This window comes from Chiloscyllium punctatum, chromosome 13 (assembly GCF_047496795.1).
Source record: "Chiloscyllium punctatum isolate Juve2018m chromosome 13, sChiPun1.3, whole genome shotgun sequence".
Lineage (NCBI taxonomy): Eukaryota > Metazoa > Chordata > Chondrichthyes > Orectolobiformes > Hemiscylliidae > Chiloscyllium > Chiloscyllium punctatum.
The window spans coordinates 94924122-94942808 of NC_092751.1; the positions used below are offsets into that span (position 1 = coordinate 94924122).

At 37.2% G+C, this 18687-nt stretch overlaps 1 protein-coding gene across 4 annotated transcripts in view; it reads left to right on the plus strand.

Moving 5' to 3' along the window:
- lrmda (leucine rich melanocyte differentiation associated) overlaps positions 1-18687 on the plus strand; it is an 891213-nt gene that overhangs the window by 489868 nt on the left and 382658 nt on the right. The window contains exon 1 of one of the 4 annotated variants that reach the window (XM_072583310.1): positions 1158-1251. The exons of the other annotated variants lie outside the window; for them this stretch is intronic. Coding sequence (XP_072439411.1) covers positions 1220-1251 — 32 coding nt within the window. The 5' untranslated portion in view covers positions 1158-1219. Of the gene's footprint in view, positions 1-1157; positions 1252-18687 lie in introns of those variants that run through there. 4 annotated transcript variants of the gene reach the window in all.

The following is an 18687-nucleotide window of genomic DNA, read 5'->3' on the forward strand; positions in this document are numbered from 1 at the left end:
TCACAAAGCGAGGTCCCTGAACTGCTTCTTTAGACACTCTAATGGAACTATTGGAAAAGAAGGGGACAGGTTAAAATAAATGATTTGGAGAAAAGGGTTGAAGGTTATGGTATTTTCACTTTTTTTTTGTAGCCCAAGGTATAAATAAAATTTTGATCTGAAATGTTGTTGAATGCTTAGGACAAAGTGACCATTAAAAGAAAATCAATTTAAATGTAACCCCTGTCCCCAGCCCACCCTCATGTTTGGAACTGGACAGAGATGATCTTTAATACCAGTAGTGACAGTTTTTAATTTTAAAGCTCTTTACCAGCAAATTATGAGTCTGAAACTAATCAGAGAAGAAACAGATTTAAAAAGGGGGAAATGATTAAATTGCACATTCTTCTGCTTTGGCAAAGAAGATGAAGCATAAAATCTCCAATTAAGATGCTTTCGCTGATCTTACAGATTGCAAGGAACAACAAGGACTGAAATAGCTAGGTAGATCAATCTCTTCTATTTCAGATAAACTGTGATCTGTAATGGCTTCTCACAACTCCACTTACACCTGGGGCTGCAGTCAGGCATTAAGAGAGCACAGCCTCTTCAGATGAAGCATTTTCTAATCAGCTTTATCACTCATATCTGAATTTATCTTATTTGAAGAAAATGCCAATATATTAGCAGGCTTGTATGATACACAAGGTGACCCTACCAACTTAATGACATAATACATTATCCTTAATGAAGTCAATATCTTGTCTTTTAGCTGTCTGTCTATTGGGGCGATTAATTGCAGTGTCATTAAAGTTAGCTCTCTTTTCATTTGAGCTTGACAAGTCGCATAAAACTAATGTTCTTAGTTATCAGCCAGTGGAATAGGATGTGGGATGAAAGAAATTGTAGGGAATGCAAGGGGGATTGGCACGGCCTACTTGAGAGGTTTCTATGCAGTGACAGATTATAATAGCTCTTGCATTGTTTGTGTTTAGTGTTGCAGAGTCTCTCCAATATCCCCTTGTCTTCCCCCTACATTTGAAACTGTGAGATGGGAAGGTTGTAATTTACAGTGTGTTATCTTTGTCTATAGCTCCAAGATGATATGAAGTAAATCAAGGTACGAGTAATGAAAGACTGAAAATTTATTCCTTGAAGCACAGTTTTAAGTGTAGTATCTGTTATAGTGGCACTGCCTGAAGACCCTGAAATGAGACTGGATGAAGGGAAATAAAGAAGCATGGGAGTTCATGTTAATGCTGTTTGTCTGTGGTTAGTAATTGGGTTTCTCTGATGAGTTACGTGAAGACAAAGTGTGCATCCTAGCAAGTATTGTAAATCTTACATTGTTGAAACAAGGAGCAATCCTTACAAATATTGATCCACTTCTGCCCAGAGGCAAGGAAAGCAGTGTGTTGCTGAGTTGGTGTAGAATCAGTGTCGCAAATTACCAATGTAAGGATAGAACTCTGTACAGAAATCTACCATTTTAATTTTTAAGTACAATTGATGATTAAAATATAAGCTGGGTTTAACAATGTATTAAACACATTGTTACTTTGCATCACAAATAAATAGAGATTAGGTGCCTGTTCTTGGGAAAATGTAATCCTAAAAGTTTTCTATGTTTTGCAACATTTTATTTCTATGAATTGCTGCAGTGACTACAGGGATTACAATATTTATTTTAGTAGGAAGGTAATTTTGAAACTAACTTGAAATAGATTGATACGAGATGGCAAAATATGACATTTGATTTTGTCTTATTTGTGCTGTTATTGGGTTTGTAATTTTTAATATGTTACTTTAGAGCTTAAATCCAATCAATGATCATTTTAAAAATCATTTGAGTTTTGAGAAACACAAGTGTTTGATTCACTTTATTCAAAACTATATTTAGATGGTGGAGAGTCAAGGAGATTAACATTTTAAAACACATTTGTAGGGTAATGACCAATATTTCATGGGGTAAATACATCTGTGATGATCTGCTGCCATACAGATGAAAAGGACCTCAGGGTTCACTGATTGTAAGTACAGTAGGATGGATGCTGTACCCCTGTTATTAGCATTCCCCGATTAGGTGGCAATTGACAGGAATTGCTTGGTGACTGGATGTTTATGGATATCTGGTTAGCACAGGATTTTGCTCAGCTGTTAAGTCACATCCCGATGAAGTGGTGAGCAAACCTTTGCTGTCTGGTTTTACGTTTGCATGATAGGCAATTTGAGCAAAGCTTGTGGAGCCAAAAGTAGTTTGGTTGAAGCTCATTTGTAAAATTCTGTAAATTTTTTGTGGGCATCAAAGTGATGAGGGTCCAAACACTTGAATTTTTGAGTGTTAACTTCCATCATTCCCCAGCCAGATATTCTAACGTTAGGATAATACCAACCAAATTACTCTAATCCAATATTTCATCCTTTCTCTTAGTTATTCTGAGAAAACTAAAATTCATATAAAAATAATAAAAGGATACTTTATGCTATTCGCCCAAACCACTAGTGACTGCTAAAGCTGACCTAACTTGCGTCATAGAATAATTCTCCAAAAAGACAAGAACTTTGATCACTGCAGAATCTGGGGGGAAATCGAAGTATGCTGATCCATTGAGCTCTTCACCCTCATCCTGGCCTCTTGAGTGAAAATAAATTGACCATTATTTTTCTGCAGCAGCACCAGACATGAAAATGTGGTATAGTTGCCATAATATTTTACTGTCTTAAGCTTGCCAATGGTTTCCATTTGTAAAGGTAGTGAAAATATGTTAGATGAGACAAAACCAGATTACAATGTGAATTTGAAGAGTATCTTCAAGAAGTGTACACGGTCATGTTGCATTTTACTTTGTGTATCTTATTTCAACTGCTATGGAAACAAGTTTTACAAAGGCTTGGAAATGTTTTCAGCTTTGTGAAATTATTGCAGAAAGTATTTATAAAGATAGCAATAAGGACTTAAGTAATGAGCAGAGTGTGGGTTTGGAAGCTCAACAAGGGGAGAATGTAAAATTCCCCAAGAAAATTGCTGATGAAAAATATCAGTGCAAAAGCCGATATCTTGTGTTATAGTTGTCTTTCACAATCGATGATCCGAACCATGTTCTTAAAAGCTGGAACAAAACGAGGAGCTGGACTGAACCATGTACTTTATACATGACCATTTATAACACCTGCTAAATTCTCACAATCGCCATTTAAGCAAACTCCACCACTTGGCCCAACAATGGAATGGAAGAATACTGAAGGAACATGCCATAAATTTATGCAGTTGCATATTTTTCGTTTTTAGAACAAGCAAGGAACTATGAAATGTCCATTATTTCCTGGATAATCCTGAAGATGTGAGGAATTATGCTGACAACCAATTTAGGATTCCCAGTTGAACTTATAGAGTGACTTGCTTATATGCATTGAAAGCTACATAATATTAATACTCAAGGCCATGTCGTTTGCAGGCAGAAAGAATGTGTATGTGCATTCCACTGTTTTCACTCTATGAAATAGTTGGCAGCCATTTGTTTGTTCATTTCTCATGGCAATGCCCTGACCAATCAGAATCAACCTGTCTCGTTTAAAATTTAACCAACCCTGGTGGCTAACTGTCAATCAGTATTAATGGACACATTCTCCATGACACTGCTTCTACCAATTTGAGTCTACTTGCTAACCAATCAATGCTCACCTCTGATGCTGTATAAACTTTGTCTTTTCCCTTGCATTTGCATTGTTGTGAAATATCCTGATGAGCCAAGATGAAATATTTCAATAAAATATATCTTTTCAGCATCTGTACTACCAGATGACTATTAATAGAATGTTATCATTTGTCAGGATGATAATTGAATAAGAAGTAGGGAGCTTGTGCATCAGTTATATGGGATACTGGTGGGTCATAGCTGGAATGCTGTGCACAATATTGGTCACCTTATTCAAGAAATGATATAAATATATTGAAAGCAACTCAGAGGAGGTTCATCAAATAAATAATATAAATAAGTAGATTATCTATTGTGGAAAAATTGGACAGTCTGGGCATGTATCCACTAAAATTTGGGGGAGTAAGAATTGACTTACTCCCCCACAACCACTTGATGAAGGAGCAGCGCTCTGAAAGCTAGTGCTTTCAATTAAACCTGTTGGACTATTACCTGGTGTTGTGTGATTTTTTAACTAAGATCCTGAGAGGTTTTGGTAGTAAATTGGAGAGGATGTTACCTTTTTAATGGTGAATCAAGTACTAGGGATCACGGTTTGAAAATTGGGGCACCTATTTGAAATCAAGATGAAGTGAATTTGTTTTTCTCTCTGAGGGTCACGAGTGTTTAAAACTCTTTTCCTGAAAAGGTGGTGGAAGCAGGATCTTTAAATATTTTTAAGGCAGAGGATAGCTTCTTATTAAGTGCGAAAGGTTCTCAGGATAGGCAGAAATGCAGAGTGGATGTTCGAATCTTAATGAATGAAGGGGCAGGCCAATGATATACTGCTTTCTCAAATGTTTGTATATTCATAACAATTTTTTTTAAGAAGGGAGAAGCACTTAAGAAAGGACTGATATAGGATTGGGGAAATGAAGTGAAAAGCAGACCAATAGATTACAAAATTAGGGAGGACCGAAGCCATTTAGTTCTCAGTAAGAAGATTTTATAGACTATAATATTTCATTCTAATCATGAGACCTATTAGACTGGTGGAAGATGATGATAGAGGTAAAAACAATGACTGCAGATGCTGGAAATCAGATTCTGGATTAGTGATGCTGGAAGAGCACAGCAGTTCAGGTAGCATCCAAGTAGCTTCGAAATCGACATTTCAGGCAAAAGCCAGGGCTTTTGCCCGAAACGTCGATTTCGAAGCTACTTGGATGCTGCCTGAACTGCTGTGCTCAAGCAGCACCCAGTAATCTGGAAGATGATAATATATGATTAAGGCTTTTGGCATTAATTTAAATGAGTAGTACAACAATGTTGATATGGTGGAATGGAGTCAGGTAGGTGAAGTTTCAGTGGTAGAAATGGATTGTTGATTGAGAAAGGATTCTAATCTACACCGAGGGTCAAACTGAACTTACAGGCTCTGGTGCGGGCTGGCAATGCGTTTCAGGAAGGCTGGATTGGTTTTGGGTGCAATGTTTTTAGTGGGATTCTTAATAGACTGGTATTGGCTGATGAGTTGTAGAAAGCTCTTGGTCAGCCACAATTTGGTGTTGAAAGTACCATGCTTGTAGATTTATGGTGCTGATGGATAGGTAGAACTGCATACACATGGGAGCCCATCCCATAATTGCAGGTGAGGGAAATAGATTAAACCTTGTGGCACATACAAGGTATTGCTTGCAAGAAGGAAACTGAGTATGAAATGCTTGGTAACAGTAAAATCTGGTGAGGTGTAACACATTCAGTTTGAACACAGAAGGTGAGCAAGAGAGGATTTTGGGATGACAGTAACATGTTACTATCAGTCAAGGGTCAAAACAGCATATGCTAGTTGTAATGACAAAGGTTATTGTTTTGCCCCGATCAGAATCAGTGTGATGGACAAGCTGGAAACCATACTAAGGGGTGCAAAAAAAATGTAATTAGAAGCAAAGTCCTAGAGAGGAACAAGAATCTGAGAATGATGGGCTGAAGGACTTTAGGGTGGCTTTTTGAGGAGGATGTTTATGTCACAAATGATGGAGGAATAGAACCTGAGGAAAGGCGAATATTGAGGAGAGAGAGATGGATTATCAGAAGTGGTGTTCAAATGAGATTAATCATGTTGATACTTTAAATTTGGCATTAGGAATGGTGTGCAATTGCAGGATGGTAGGATTGGAGTTCAGAAAGAGGGAGGAGGCATTAATAGCCTGTGTCTTTGAAGGGAAAAAATGTTTCTGTCTTATCAATATAGGTAAAAGTAGAATAATGGATGATTTGTTGTCAATAATTGGACTTGTGGTTATCTGTATTCAATTCACTGTGGTGTTTAGTGATTGAGGCAGAAGCTCGCAGTTTACTTAAAATGAACCTGCATCTGAAGTGTTGGATCTTGCAAGATAATGGATGAGATGCTGGAAAGTGGAATTAGAATGGGTGGCTCATTTGTTAAACTGGCACAGACTGGTGGACTGAATGGCCCTTTGCTGTTCTGTAACTCTTCTGTCGTTCTGTACTTTTTGGAGGTTTTGATCACAAAGATGATGGCAGATAAAATGGTGGACAACCCCACTTATTGTTGAGTAGGTACCTCCAAGACTTCTGCCTGAAAATGTCACATTACCAGCCAAATATCTGTGGCAACACAGTTTGTACCATGCTGCATATCTTGCTTTGAATCATTTATTACTTTTGGTGAATGTTTGCACACAGCAGAATGAGTACTTAGTATCATAAGATTACTCAAAAGTGAATTACTACTAAAAATCTAAAATAATTAGAGAAAATGTTGGAAATACTTTGAAGGTCTGATAAAATCTTTGAAACAGAAATAAAGTGCATGTTTCAAGTTCAATTTGGGTGCCCCAATGTCCTCTGGTATTAAAAGCAAGTGCTAACTATGGTTGGACATATTCCCAGAGGTTTCAGCAAATGACCCTTAGTCATTCAAGCTCCAGATGCATGCCAATGGTTGTGCAGCATAGCCATCCTCATGACCCACATTTTCATATTGACTAGAATGTGAATGGGGCGCCTTGTTATCCAATTAGATGATTCTTGGCTGTTGGAGAAATGACTTTTTTCTCATCTTTTATAAGTAAGAGCGGGAATTTTAAAGAAAAGAGCAAAATAAATTTTAATTAGCCTAGGAATTTCCTCCCTGGTTGTTTGCAATAGTACCCTAGATCTTGATCTTTAATTTCTGGAGATTCTAAAGCAACTGTAGTAGGCTGTCAACTCTAGAAAGCAGTGTAATCGTGGCTCTGTCCAGTCAATAAAGGTAACTCCTTGTGCATCAGTGAAAATTTGTCCATTTTTCCAACAGACGTCATTTCAACGTCTATCTGACTAATAGGTTTCGGTGATATCACTAAATTGGAATTTTATGTTGTAGTTATAGTGGTATTACCTTCCTTTTGGAGAAGTTGAGATTAACTTTACATTTTGTAAGTAATTTTAGCAGCATTATATATAGTATATACACACACACACATATATATTTGCGAGTGAAACTTTATGCTAAACCTTTGTTTTAAGCTTTAGCCTACAAGTAAGTAACTACAGGTCTCAATGTTTCAGGGTAATTTTAGTTTGTACTGGTAACATCAGAAGTAACTGTATGTTATTTCACTTATATTTCTATGAGACAAAATATTTGCAGAGAATGTTAGTATCACTTGGTGTGACAATATGCCAGATTGAGTTATGAGGTTTTTAAATTTCTACTAATCATAAAAAAAGAATATTTTTATAGCCACTGTAATGTTAAACATTTCCAGAAATCCTATTTAATGTAATATATTTGCTCAACTTTTGTCTCTTAACTGTAATGAAAGCTACGTAATGAGCAGCAACCCAATTTTTGTTCCTGAATGAAATGTGATATTTTACTAAAATGTTTGAAAAGTGGTTGAGTTATAATAAACAAATATATTTGTAAAATTCAAAGGGCAATTTATTGGCATTTAGTTCGAAGATTATTGTATCATTTTTGGAAATAAAGATCAATTCCATTGAATTTAATGTATCATTATTTATTTAAAAGGTAAAGATGCATTGTTTTCAAACTGACTTTGATTTAGATTTGGCAGATGTGTTGTTCTTTTCTGACTGTCAGGAAAGAAGACAGACTGGGACAGAACTAAAGAGACTGTTGGCAGGAGATTAAGCAGGCTACTGCAAATTCGATTAATACTCCATATTTTGTCCCAGAGCTTTGCTTGTATGATGTGCAGTATTGGATTTATTTTTAAGGCAAGAACATTCTCTGTTCAGAATGATGGGCCCAGATCCTTGCCAGCAGTGTGTATTTCTCTGTCAGGGATGTTGGCTGGTGTGGCAATTTTATTTCTATCAGATGTTGCTAATGTCCAGTTTATCATCGAGCCTTGCAGACTATCATGAAATTCTTTACCCTGATGTTTGACAAGAAGATAATTGCTGATGGCTAACAGGGCTATTTGGAATCTGGGTCTGTGATACAATCAAGTCTGGATTAAACTAGAACAGAAACTGCACATTAATTTTGTAACCTAGAGAGCTGCAGGCTTTTACTGAAATCTGTACGTTATCATTTGGTATCAGTAATGTATTCATAATATAGAATAGACAGAGATTCAGGGTTTGCCTTCTTAGAAATGGGCTAAAGCTTTTTAAATGGTCCTGTAATTATTGTGGATGATGTCAAATTGCTTTTGCTAATATGTTACTGACCTCCAAGAAGATCAAAAGCAAAAAAAAAACTGGAGGAGGGAAAAACATTTTTGCTTCAGCTGTTCGCCCCACATTTTTATTTCTAATCTGTTGGTGATTTTTGAAAAAATTAGCAATTGTAACATTGGTTAGGTTTCTCCCGATAATATGCACCAATATACAGTAAATCCTCTATCCATGGAATCACGAATCGCAAATTCGCTTATCTGCACCAAAAGACAACTAAGAACAAAATCAATATCAGTGAACAAAAATTCTATCTGCAACTTTTAATCAATTTTTAACCTACTGTTAAATGAGTTCCATTCTCGCGAATGTCATCAATCATGGAGCTCTCAAGAATGGATCTCTCGCAGATGCAGAGGAATGACTGTATCTGCAACATCCTATTATGGTTTTTCAAATTGATACTTTCAGTGATGCCTGGCATTCTTTGCCCAAAAGGGTGGGTAGTGTCAATGTTATCAGGCTTCTGAATGCTGGATTCTGGCCAATTGCTCAAATGCAAAAATAACTTCCTCCTTTTCATTTAGTCTTAAGAAGTGACTGGTCTTCCTACAGTGTTTTGCCTCCAATATTAAATTAACCAATCATTGCAATTGTGTCCTTTATGTGTGGTAACAATATCCTGGCTCAAGATGCACATTGTCCAAAAATAATTTTATTCACAAATCAGTTCCACGCATCACTTTATTAATGGTTCAAATTGTAGCATTGAAAATGTCTAATTCTAAGAACTGAAGTATTGCAATGGACAATTGTGCATAAAGAAAAATCTCTCAACATAATCATGCTGAAATGCCTCTCCTTTATAATTTGAAATATTATTATGTGAATGTTTGTTCTCTATTTTCTTTGCTTGTACATACCACTGTTGACCCCAAGTAGTATTTTTCCAAATGGCAGTGGAAGTAATTTGAAATATTGATTGGCAGTGCAGTTAAGTTGTCAACACAACCATTTAATTTGTCAAGAAGACTTGTTAAATTGTCAAAAATCATAAAAAAAAACTCCTTGAGCCATTGAAGATGTACATCAAGGTTGTTGTCAAATCAAATTATTCCTTCTTAGAATGGAGGTAAAAGGATTCCAAAAATGTCCATTTGTTAGCGTGCAAAAAATTTGGGGTGTGGGCCAAGATTCACTCATCTTTAATGAAGGCAGTGCTGATGTAAACCAGTATCATGAGCAAAATATCCAACAATGTCCAACACATTTTGTTATCATAACAATTACTGACAATGCTGAAAATCTGAAATAAAGACAGGTGTTGGAGAAATGCAGCAGGTCTGGCAGCATCTGTGGCGGGAGTAAAAGAGCCAATGTTTCAAGTCCCATGACTTTTCCTTTGAACCATCTATTTGAATTCAACTATAATTTCTAAAGAAATCCCTTTAGCTCTGTTTCTCTTTCCACAGCTGCTGCCAGGCCTGCTGAGTTTCTGATTTTAATTACATTGTATTAGTAGTTATGAAGAATTCATATTTAATATTTTGTTGATGATTTCAGTTTTGAAGAATTATAGCAAAATGGATATATTTCCAGTCCCGTGGAGTTACCTGGATTTTGTTTTAAGAAAGAGATCCAACACAGAACATCTTACCATATAATTTTTTCTTTTTTAAAAAACACTTTTGGAAAGTGACATGCTTCAGGTTATAGAAATGTACAGCATGGAAACAAATCCTTTGGTCTAACTCATTCATGCCGACCAGATATCCTAAATTAATCTAGTCCCATGTGTCAGCATTTGGTCCATATGCTTCTAAACCCTTCCTAATCATATATACCCATCCAGATGCCTTTTAAATGTTGTAATTGTCTGCCTTCTCTACTTCCTCAGGCAACTTATTCCATACACACACCACACTCTGCGTGAAAAAGTTGTCCACTTTAAACCTTTTATGTCAATTGCTTCGAATTCTTAGGAATTATCTGTCAGGGTTTTATGACTGTTTATTTTAACCGTGTTTTCCTAAAAGATTATTTTGGTTTGCAATTGGGGGGATAAAACCCATTGAGAAAAGACTACCCAACTCATCTCTCTCACATTTCTGAAATCTTTTGTTGTGAGTCTTATGTGAAACCTGAATGTCCCCTTGAAGAGTGACAGGACGACTAATCAATACTGTATTTCCTGAGCAAGCTGCAACTGCCAAGACTCCAGTGACCCGTCTCTGTGGTGTCACTAGGTCAGATCAACAACTATTTGAACATTCTATACTTGATCTCTTTGATTTCCCTTCAAGAACTAATCACTATTACATGGAAGTACTACTTTTCTCTCCAAAGTGAATCTCTGCAGACAGAAATGTTTCATTTCCTCCTTGACCCTATATCTGTTTAGGGAGGTAAAAGTTTATACTTTCCATAATGCAAACTGAAAATTTGATCCAGTTTTTTTTAGTTCTTACTAAATAAATTTTATTTTATAAAGTCAATAATTTGTTTTTTATTCAAGAAACGTGGTTGATGGATTAATTCATTATAAGTCAATTATAGAGCACGTATTTGCACATAATGGGAATAGGGTAAAATAATTGTATTGTAACGTGGGAAGTAGAGGAACTGGAGAAAGCCAGTGTACTCCCCTCAATTTAGGACTATCTCTATTACAAGACATTGTTGCTTAATTTTTTTTTAAAATCACTGTCTACAAAGTATAATTATTCCTGCAAAAGGGAAAATAATCCTTTATATCCAGAAATATTGCATTTTAAAATCCTACTTTAATGTGAAATTAAATTTATCAATCCATCAGTTTAACTAGTTGTTTCCTCCTCGACTGTTGAAATGACACTATTAGTTTCTTGATTTGTACTCTCAACCACATTGAGGCACTTGTATAAAAATCAATCTTTTGTGAAATTAGGAAGTGCAAGGAGAAGCAATACAGATCTTTATGGCATTCTCTCTTGATTTCTTTGTGAACATTGCTCGACATGGGTGCTGTGGTGGTATTCTGAGGATGCAACAAGTTCAAAGTTGTTATTTAAGTTTTGAGAGTTGGGCACAGAAGAAAATGTAAGAATCCAGACCTTTTTGTTGAACTGTTGGCATTGTATCCATAGTGTGATTCTCTTTTCAAGTTTGGGAAACACCCATTTTCCAGCATTAGATGTCTTTAACAGATCTTCAGGAAATCTGGTTTAAAAAATTTACTCAATTGCACTCAGCTGTTCCATTTTGTGGACACACTGTGTAGTATTTACGATGTAGGAATAGTCATTAGACCAAACAGGTTGATTCTAGTGTTTATGCTACGCCAGAGCCTCCATATGACATATCTCACCTAATTACTGTCTCCTCCTATCCTTTTCTCCTTCATGAAATTATCCAACTTCCCTTAAAATGCATCTGTGACTTTGGCTCAACTGCTGTTTGTGGTAGAATTTTCTAAGTGTTCTCCATTCCTTGAGTAACTACATTTCTCTTGACTGGGTGTATTAGCAAATATCTTAAATTTAGGCCTGTACCTCTGGAATCCCTCAGAATCACCCTCTCTCTGTCTAGCTTCTCCAACTCAATCATAATTTTAAGGATCTGTACCAAATTGCCACACTCCATACAGCAGATGTTTAAGACAAAGAAAAAGCCCTGGTATTTTCGGTTATACCTGATTCCTGACCGTCTTGGTTTTGGTATTATCATTAGAAATGTTTTTCTCACTTTCTCAGTTGCTTTAGATCTTGCCACATCCCTTTAATTTTCATCTGTCCTGTTCATTTTCTCACTAAGCAAAAAGCCAAAGAACTGTGGATGCTGGAATTCAGAAACAAAAAGCAGAAATTATTATCTTGCGGCATCTGCTCTGAAGACTGGTCACTGGCTCTGAAGCAGTAAGTCTGCTTTCTCTCCACAAATGCTGCCAAACCTGCTGAGTTTTTCCAGCAATTTCTGATTTCTGTTTATTTTGTTTCTGTTTATTCCTCGATAACAGTCTCTCCTTTCTAGCTAATTACATTTCCCTTATGTCTGTACTGGCTTGGATCCCATAATTTCCTTCAATGTACAACTCCTTCTTTTCCACTTTGATTTTCTTTCCAATAAATTGTTTGTTTAAAAAAAGCTTGAATAAATAGGACATTGGATAATCTTAATTCATTGATATAAATTGGAATCTACTTGTGTCTGCATTACACATTTTACATCTGTGGCATGCTGCATGCATGTTCAGCTATTCACAATAGAATAATATAAGTGGTGTTTCAAATGTGACTGTTTTTGAAGAGGTTCTATTGTATTTTCATTTACCTCTGTGATAGATTTCTCTGAAACCAATGGCTACTTTATACCATTACTTACTCCACGATTAAGATCAATTTGTTCTATAATTTTAATTTTCTGATGTATTTAGGTACAAGGGCTAGGATATTGCATTGGGCAGTTTTCAGATTTTCCTCATAACTTTAAAACTACAATAATTTGTCACAGGGTAGTTAACCTAGAAAAAAAATGCATCCTTTAGAGCTACAAATATGGAGGGATGATCCATAAAATAATATGACATGCATAAACGTGCCCATGGCATCACCAGACCATGATGGGATAGGCCACTGGAAGCATTTGCGCCAATGATGTCACAATTTTCCTTGTGCCATTGTCAGTACAGACAGAGGTGTGGGGATGTGAGGCAGAGGCGATGACCTCAGAGGAGCGGGATAGCAGCCAGGAGTGGCAGGGAGACCCTGCTTTGTCAGTAGGTTTGGGGGTGTGGTGGAGGAGGGTTATATAAGCGGCAGAAGAGAGCACGTGCAGGTGGGGAAGCTTGCAACAAACAGAGAGCATCTCTAAAACAAAATAAGCTCTTTATTTTGATGCCCAGGGAATTTTATTTTACGTTCAGGCAGTTGCTTCTTGTTGTGTGAGAATGATACGAGTTCTCTTTCTATTCTCTGCACTGTTTAGATGGGATACTCTGCATTACAAGTATTGTTTTTAAAAGTGCAATTTTCATCTTGAGGACGGAAATAAAAATGCCAAATATCAAACAGAGCAACAATGTTTACTGATTCAGGTATTACAATGGGCAATCATCAGGGAACTGTTGTCTCTCACACTTTTGCTTAATTCAAATGCTGAGATGTGTTCCCTTTGCCTACAGAGAACACTTCCATCCATTTGAATACATGTAGCTTCTAGCAAGAGTAAGTGAGCAACATTGCATTCTGAACTATGATCTGAAACAATTGCTAGAATAGTTCTTATCATTTTCAAGATTACTCTACAAATACTGCTCAATTGTAGAATTACAATTAATATTGGATATTATGCTTTGAGTTGTGCAATATTGTGCATGGTCAATCCTTTGCCAATTGTGAACAGTTGAAGGGATCCAGTGCTTTTATATGATCTGCCAGTTATTGAGGCAAACAGCCTACATACCCGGCATTGACCTGGCCTTTCTGTTACCACTTCAAAAAAATCCAGCAAGTTAGTCAAACATCATTTCCCCTATAGACATCCAAGATGGCTCTTTCTAACTAACCCACTGTATTTTTTCCACCTGACTCCTAATTCCCTCCAGAAGAATTACTTCTAGAAGCATCCCACCACTGAAATTCAACTGAATGGTCTGCAATCACTGGTCTTGTTGTTAGAACCTTTCTCGAACAAGGACATAATGTCTACAACTCTCTTATACTTTAGCATCTTCATTGACTCAAGAAAAGACTAAACTCTGACCAGTGCCCGTTAAATTTTGACTGTCACTTCCTTTGAGATCCTTGGATGATCTCTTCTGGTACCAGTACCCAGGAATACTCAACAACCAAATCTGCCCTTCCTTGAGTCAGGTGTCTGCTATCCCCACCACAAGTTTGCACTTCCACTTGCAGTCTGTGCTCCACTTATTCACAAACATTAGACTTTGCTACTTTCTCCCTTACTCCAACTTTGCCTGTTGACTTTCTAATCTCTATGCTTGTTCTATCCATCTCTCTCTCAATATTTTGTGCACCCTGATATTTTTCCAGAATTTTCTCTTTTAATTCTCTAATCCAACCTTTTGCAAGTTGGGTTAAACTGTGCAAACAAATCAAGCCAGACAATTATTTTCTCAGTGCACTTTCACACTACCACCCCTGCCATCCCTGCTGCTAACTCCACCTTCAATTCATTTCTCAGAACATTGTGGCATAGGAAACTTCCGTTGTGTATCTTTTATTTATCATGAAAAGTAATTTCATGGTTTTCTCTCTCCCTCACCATTTCATTTGCCATATTTCATTATTTTCTAGTAAACGTTTCAGTGGGGACATGGGGAAAAGAAAGTCTTGTGTTCACTATGTAAGTTACTCAGCTCTTAACAAAAGTGCACCTCATCAAGTCAAATAAGGAACTTAGTTTAAGTAATAACTCTGGAACCTTGACTGGAAATGAACATTGCTTATTTTTGAATGCTAAAATCCAGCCTGTACTCACGGTGTACAAAGACTTGTCCCCATCTGGGCTAGACGGTTCTACATCCTGGGTCCACTTCAGTGTTTTTGTAAACCAACTTCAGATATGTTATTACACAGTGCTGGGACTCATAAATGGGTATCCTGGCTCAGAGAAAGGGAGACTACCACTGCACCAGAAAAGCCCCACCTAGACCAGCATTATTGATGTTTTCTAGTCATAGAGATATACAGTACGGAAACAGACCCTTCAGTTCAACTTGTCCATGCTGACCGAATATCCCAACCTAATCTAGTCACATTTACCAGCACTTAGACCAGATCCCCCTAAACCCTTCCTATTCATATACCCATCCAGATGTCTTTTAAGTGCTGTAATTGTACCAGCCTCCATCACTTCCTCGAGCAGATCCCATATATGCACCACCCTCTGTGTGAAAAAGTTGCCCCTTAGGTCCCTTTTATATCTTTCCCCTCTCATCCTAAACCTATGCCCTCTAGTTCTGGACTTCCCCACCCCAGGGAAAGGACTTTGTCTATTTATCCTGTACATACCCTTATGATTTTATAAACCTCTATAAGGTCACCCCTCAGCCTCTGACTCTCCAGGGAAAACAGCCCCAGCCTATTCAGCCTCCCCCTATAACTCAAATCCTCCAATCTTGGTAATGTCCTTGTAAATCATTTCTGAACCCTTTCAGGTTTCATAACATTCTTCTTATAGAAAGGCGACCAGATTTGCACGCAATATCCCAAAAGTAGCCGAACTAATGTCCTGTACAGCACAAAATGACCTCCCAATTGCTGTGACCAATAAAGGAAAGCAGACCAAGCACCTTCTTCATTATCCTATCTACTTGAGACTCCACTTCCAAGAAACTATGAACCTGCACTCCAAGGTCTCTTTCTTCAGCAACACTCACCAGGACCTCACCATTAAGTGTATAAGTCCTGCTATGATTTGCTTTTCCAAAATACAGCTCCTTGCATTTATCTAAATTAAAATCCATCTGCCATTCATTGGCCCATCTGATCAAGATCCTGTTGTACTCTGAGGTAATCATCTTTGCTGTTCAATAACACAATTTTGGTGTTATCTGCAAGATCAGTCTGATCAGAGATATTATTACACACGTCTAGAGCAGGTGAGACTGGAACCTAGACCTGCTGGATCAGAGAGAGGGACACTATCACTTTGCCACAAGAGCCCTTCTGAGTCTCCTTTTATTGACATGTTATCACGTGTAACCAAATTTTTATTTTCCATCACCAAACCACCGTAACTTTTTGTTTCCTGTTAATACCACTAGTCAATTCCCTGTACAGCCAGTTGGGTATTTAAATGCAAAGCATCAATAGTGCTATGGAGAGCAGAAAGGGGCTGGGTCCACTGTGTTTATTTTTTTTTAAAAATCAATGTGTTCAGTGATATTATTACCCCGAGAACAGGTGGGACCTGGATGCAGGTTTCCTGGCTCAGAGGTAGAATCACTACCACTGCACCACAAGAGCTCTTTGGGTCAGCTTTATTTATATTGCTTATCTTACACACAACTGAATGGTTTTTCTCCCCTCCCAACACCAAATCACGGTGACATATTTTCCAACTACTAACTGCCATCAGTAAATCAGCCATGCAGCTAATTATATATTTTCATGTAAAGCCTGTTAGAGGAAAGGAAAGCCATCAAAAGTGAGGGAGGGGTAGGGAAAGTGGGAAGGGACTAAATAAAAATAGAATTGGAGGGGAAATAAAGCACTGTATCTCTTGTGATGCCCAAAGCGCTAGTTCTTTCTCTTGTATCTGGAAATGTTATCACATACAACCGAATGGCTTTCCCACCACCAACTCACCATGTTTTGTTTTTCCTTTTTTAGCTAGCAATTGCGACCAGCAGAAGAATCATGGGAGTAATTCTATATTTACATGTAAAGCCTGTTGCAGGCCATGCTAAACATCTAAGTGAGGGAGAATGGGAATAGGCTAAATCATGGATTTGAAGGAGGAGATCCATCTCTGTATCCCCTGCACAGCCCAATGGGTTCACTTTTTAAAGGGCTCAGTTGATGAGTTCGACTCATTGAGGTCTCTGGGGAATTAATTCATGATTGTCCATCATTCTTAAAAGGAATATCAAAGCACACTGTAAATTCATGGACATTATGCATTAAAATGAAATTATAATTGCAGAACCAAATCTAAATTGTAATTTGGTAGAGGAGAGAATTCCAGAACACAGCTTCAAAGAAAATAAACAAGGCAATGCAGATTCATTCCAGTGAAAGAGAAACTCAATGCATATGTTGGAAAGTTGCTTCAACAATCCAATGATTATTCCATGAATTAGAGTCATAGAAGCAAAGACAATGAAACTATGTTTTGAAATGAATGCTTTAATTGTGAAGACTGTAAGTCTTGAAGTAAATTAGGTTATGCCAAATGCTGCTCCTTATCTCAAACTATCTTGTGACTTTGTGTGATGTCGGCCAAAAGGATATTAGCAATTATATGAACTAGGATTTCCAGATGTATTTTATCACATGATGTACACTAGTTTGTGGCTAAGAGTAACTGTAACAGGACAAATCATTGCAACATGCAAATACTTTGATGTTAATTTTGTCAAAATATCTTATACCAGGATACAGTTTTTAAAAAGCCATCAAAAGTATGACAAAATATTTAATTTGTGATGAAATTAGTTCTACGATTAATTGAAAAGTAAGAGGATTTTCAGTCTATCCCCATGTTATGCATAAGTTGCTTCAATCTGGATCTCTCTCTTACTGAGGATTTGCTATGCTGGGAATATTATACTGTTTTGACCCCAAATGCGATGATCAGATACTCCTATATGAGAAATAGTGAGTGACAGTTGCAACATATCCTACTCTGTGCAACTTTGGAAAAGCAGGAACAGTCACCAAAGGAGTTTTAAGAGTTTACATTTTATTGTAAAGTGAATAGACGTAAATTTTTTTGATTGTAGGATGTACTGGTCCATGCGACCTGGTAACCTAGAAACCATATCAAGAGGAAGGAAGTTAAGATGTGGATGCCATGTGACCAGACACAAAGGAAAGAAGCAGACTGTCATGTTAACTATGGTTATCATAATATGCACTTTCAATCGAACTTGAAAGACTGGACAGAAGCCAGCTTTTAAAATGGCTGCAGTAAGTCATGTGACCCTTAGTATTTGAGGTACAGATTGTATCACATCTCAACTGAATATCTAATTGAATGTAGATTGTTGAGAATCATTTTGTTAAAAGATGGATAATCACACACTGTGGATTGTGCAGACTTTCTGTCTCCTGCGTTCACTCTGAACAAAAGAGGAAATCAAAACTCAATTGGTGCAGACAAATATTATTGAAAACTGTCGAGCTTTTGTTGTATCATGATGGTTTAACTCATTCATGCTAGACTATGTGAATCTCAAAGGTGTTAAACCACAGTACAGAATGTTGGAACCAATGTAATCACCATTACCTTATTAAGAAGGGACTTTGAGCTTATGACAACCATATTGTCTGAGTCATTTTCAAAATCAGCAAAATCTATTTGCAGGTAATCCCTTCAAAAAGCCAGTGAACCAGACAACAGATTAGCTACAAGTTGTCACAACCAACTTAATTAACTTTAACAAGGGTCCCAACAGGGAGAAATTAACCTGCTTCTACAAGACGGAAAACTCTACTTGATCTTGTCCTCACCAAATCCACCTATCGGAGAAGTGTTCATATATGAGAAAATTGTTAAAAGTAGCTGCCGCTTAGTCCTGGTGGAAACAAATTCCCACCGTTGCCATTGAGGATGTCCTCTGTCGTGTTGTGTGGCAATTCCAATGTGGTGAATGATGTGGACTCCAAAATGAGCTCACAATTTACAACTGGACATCTGTGTGGCAAAGAGACCATCATTAGCTGCAGAGTTGTATTCGACCACAATCTAT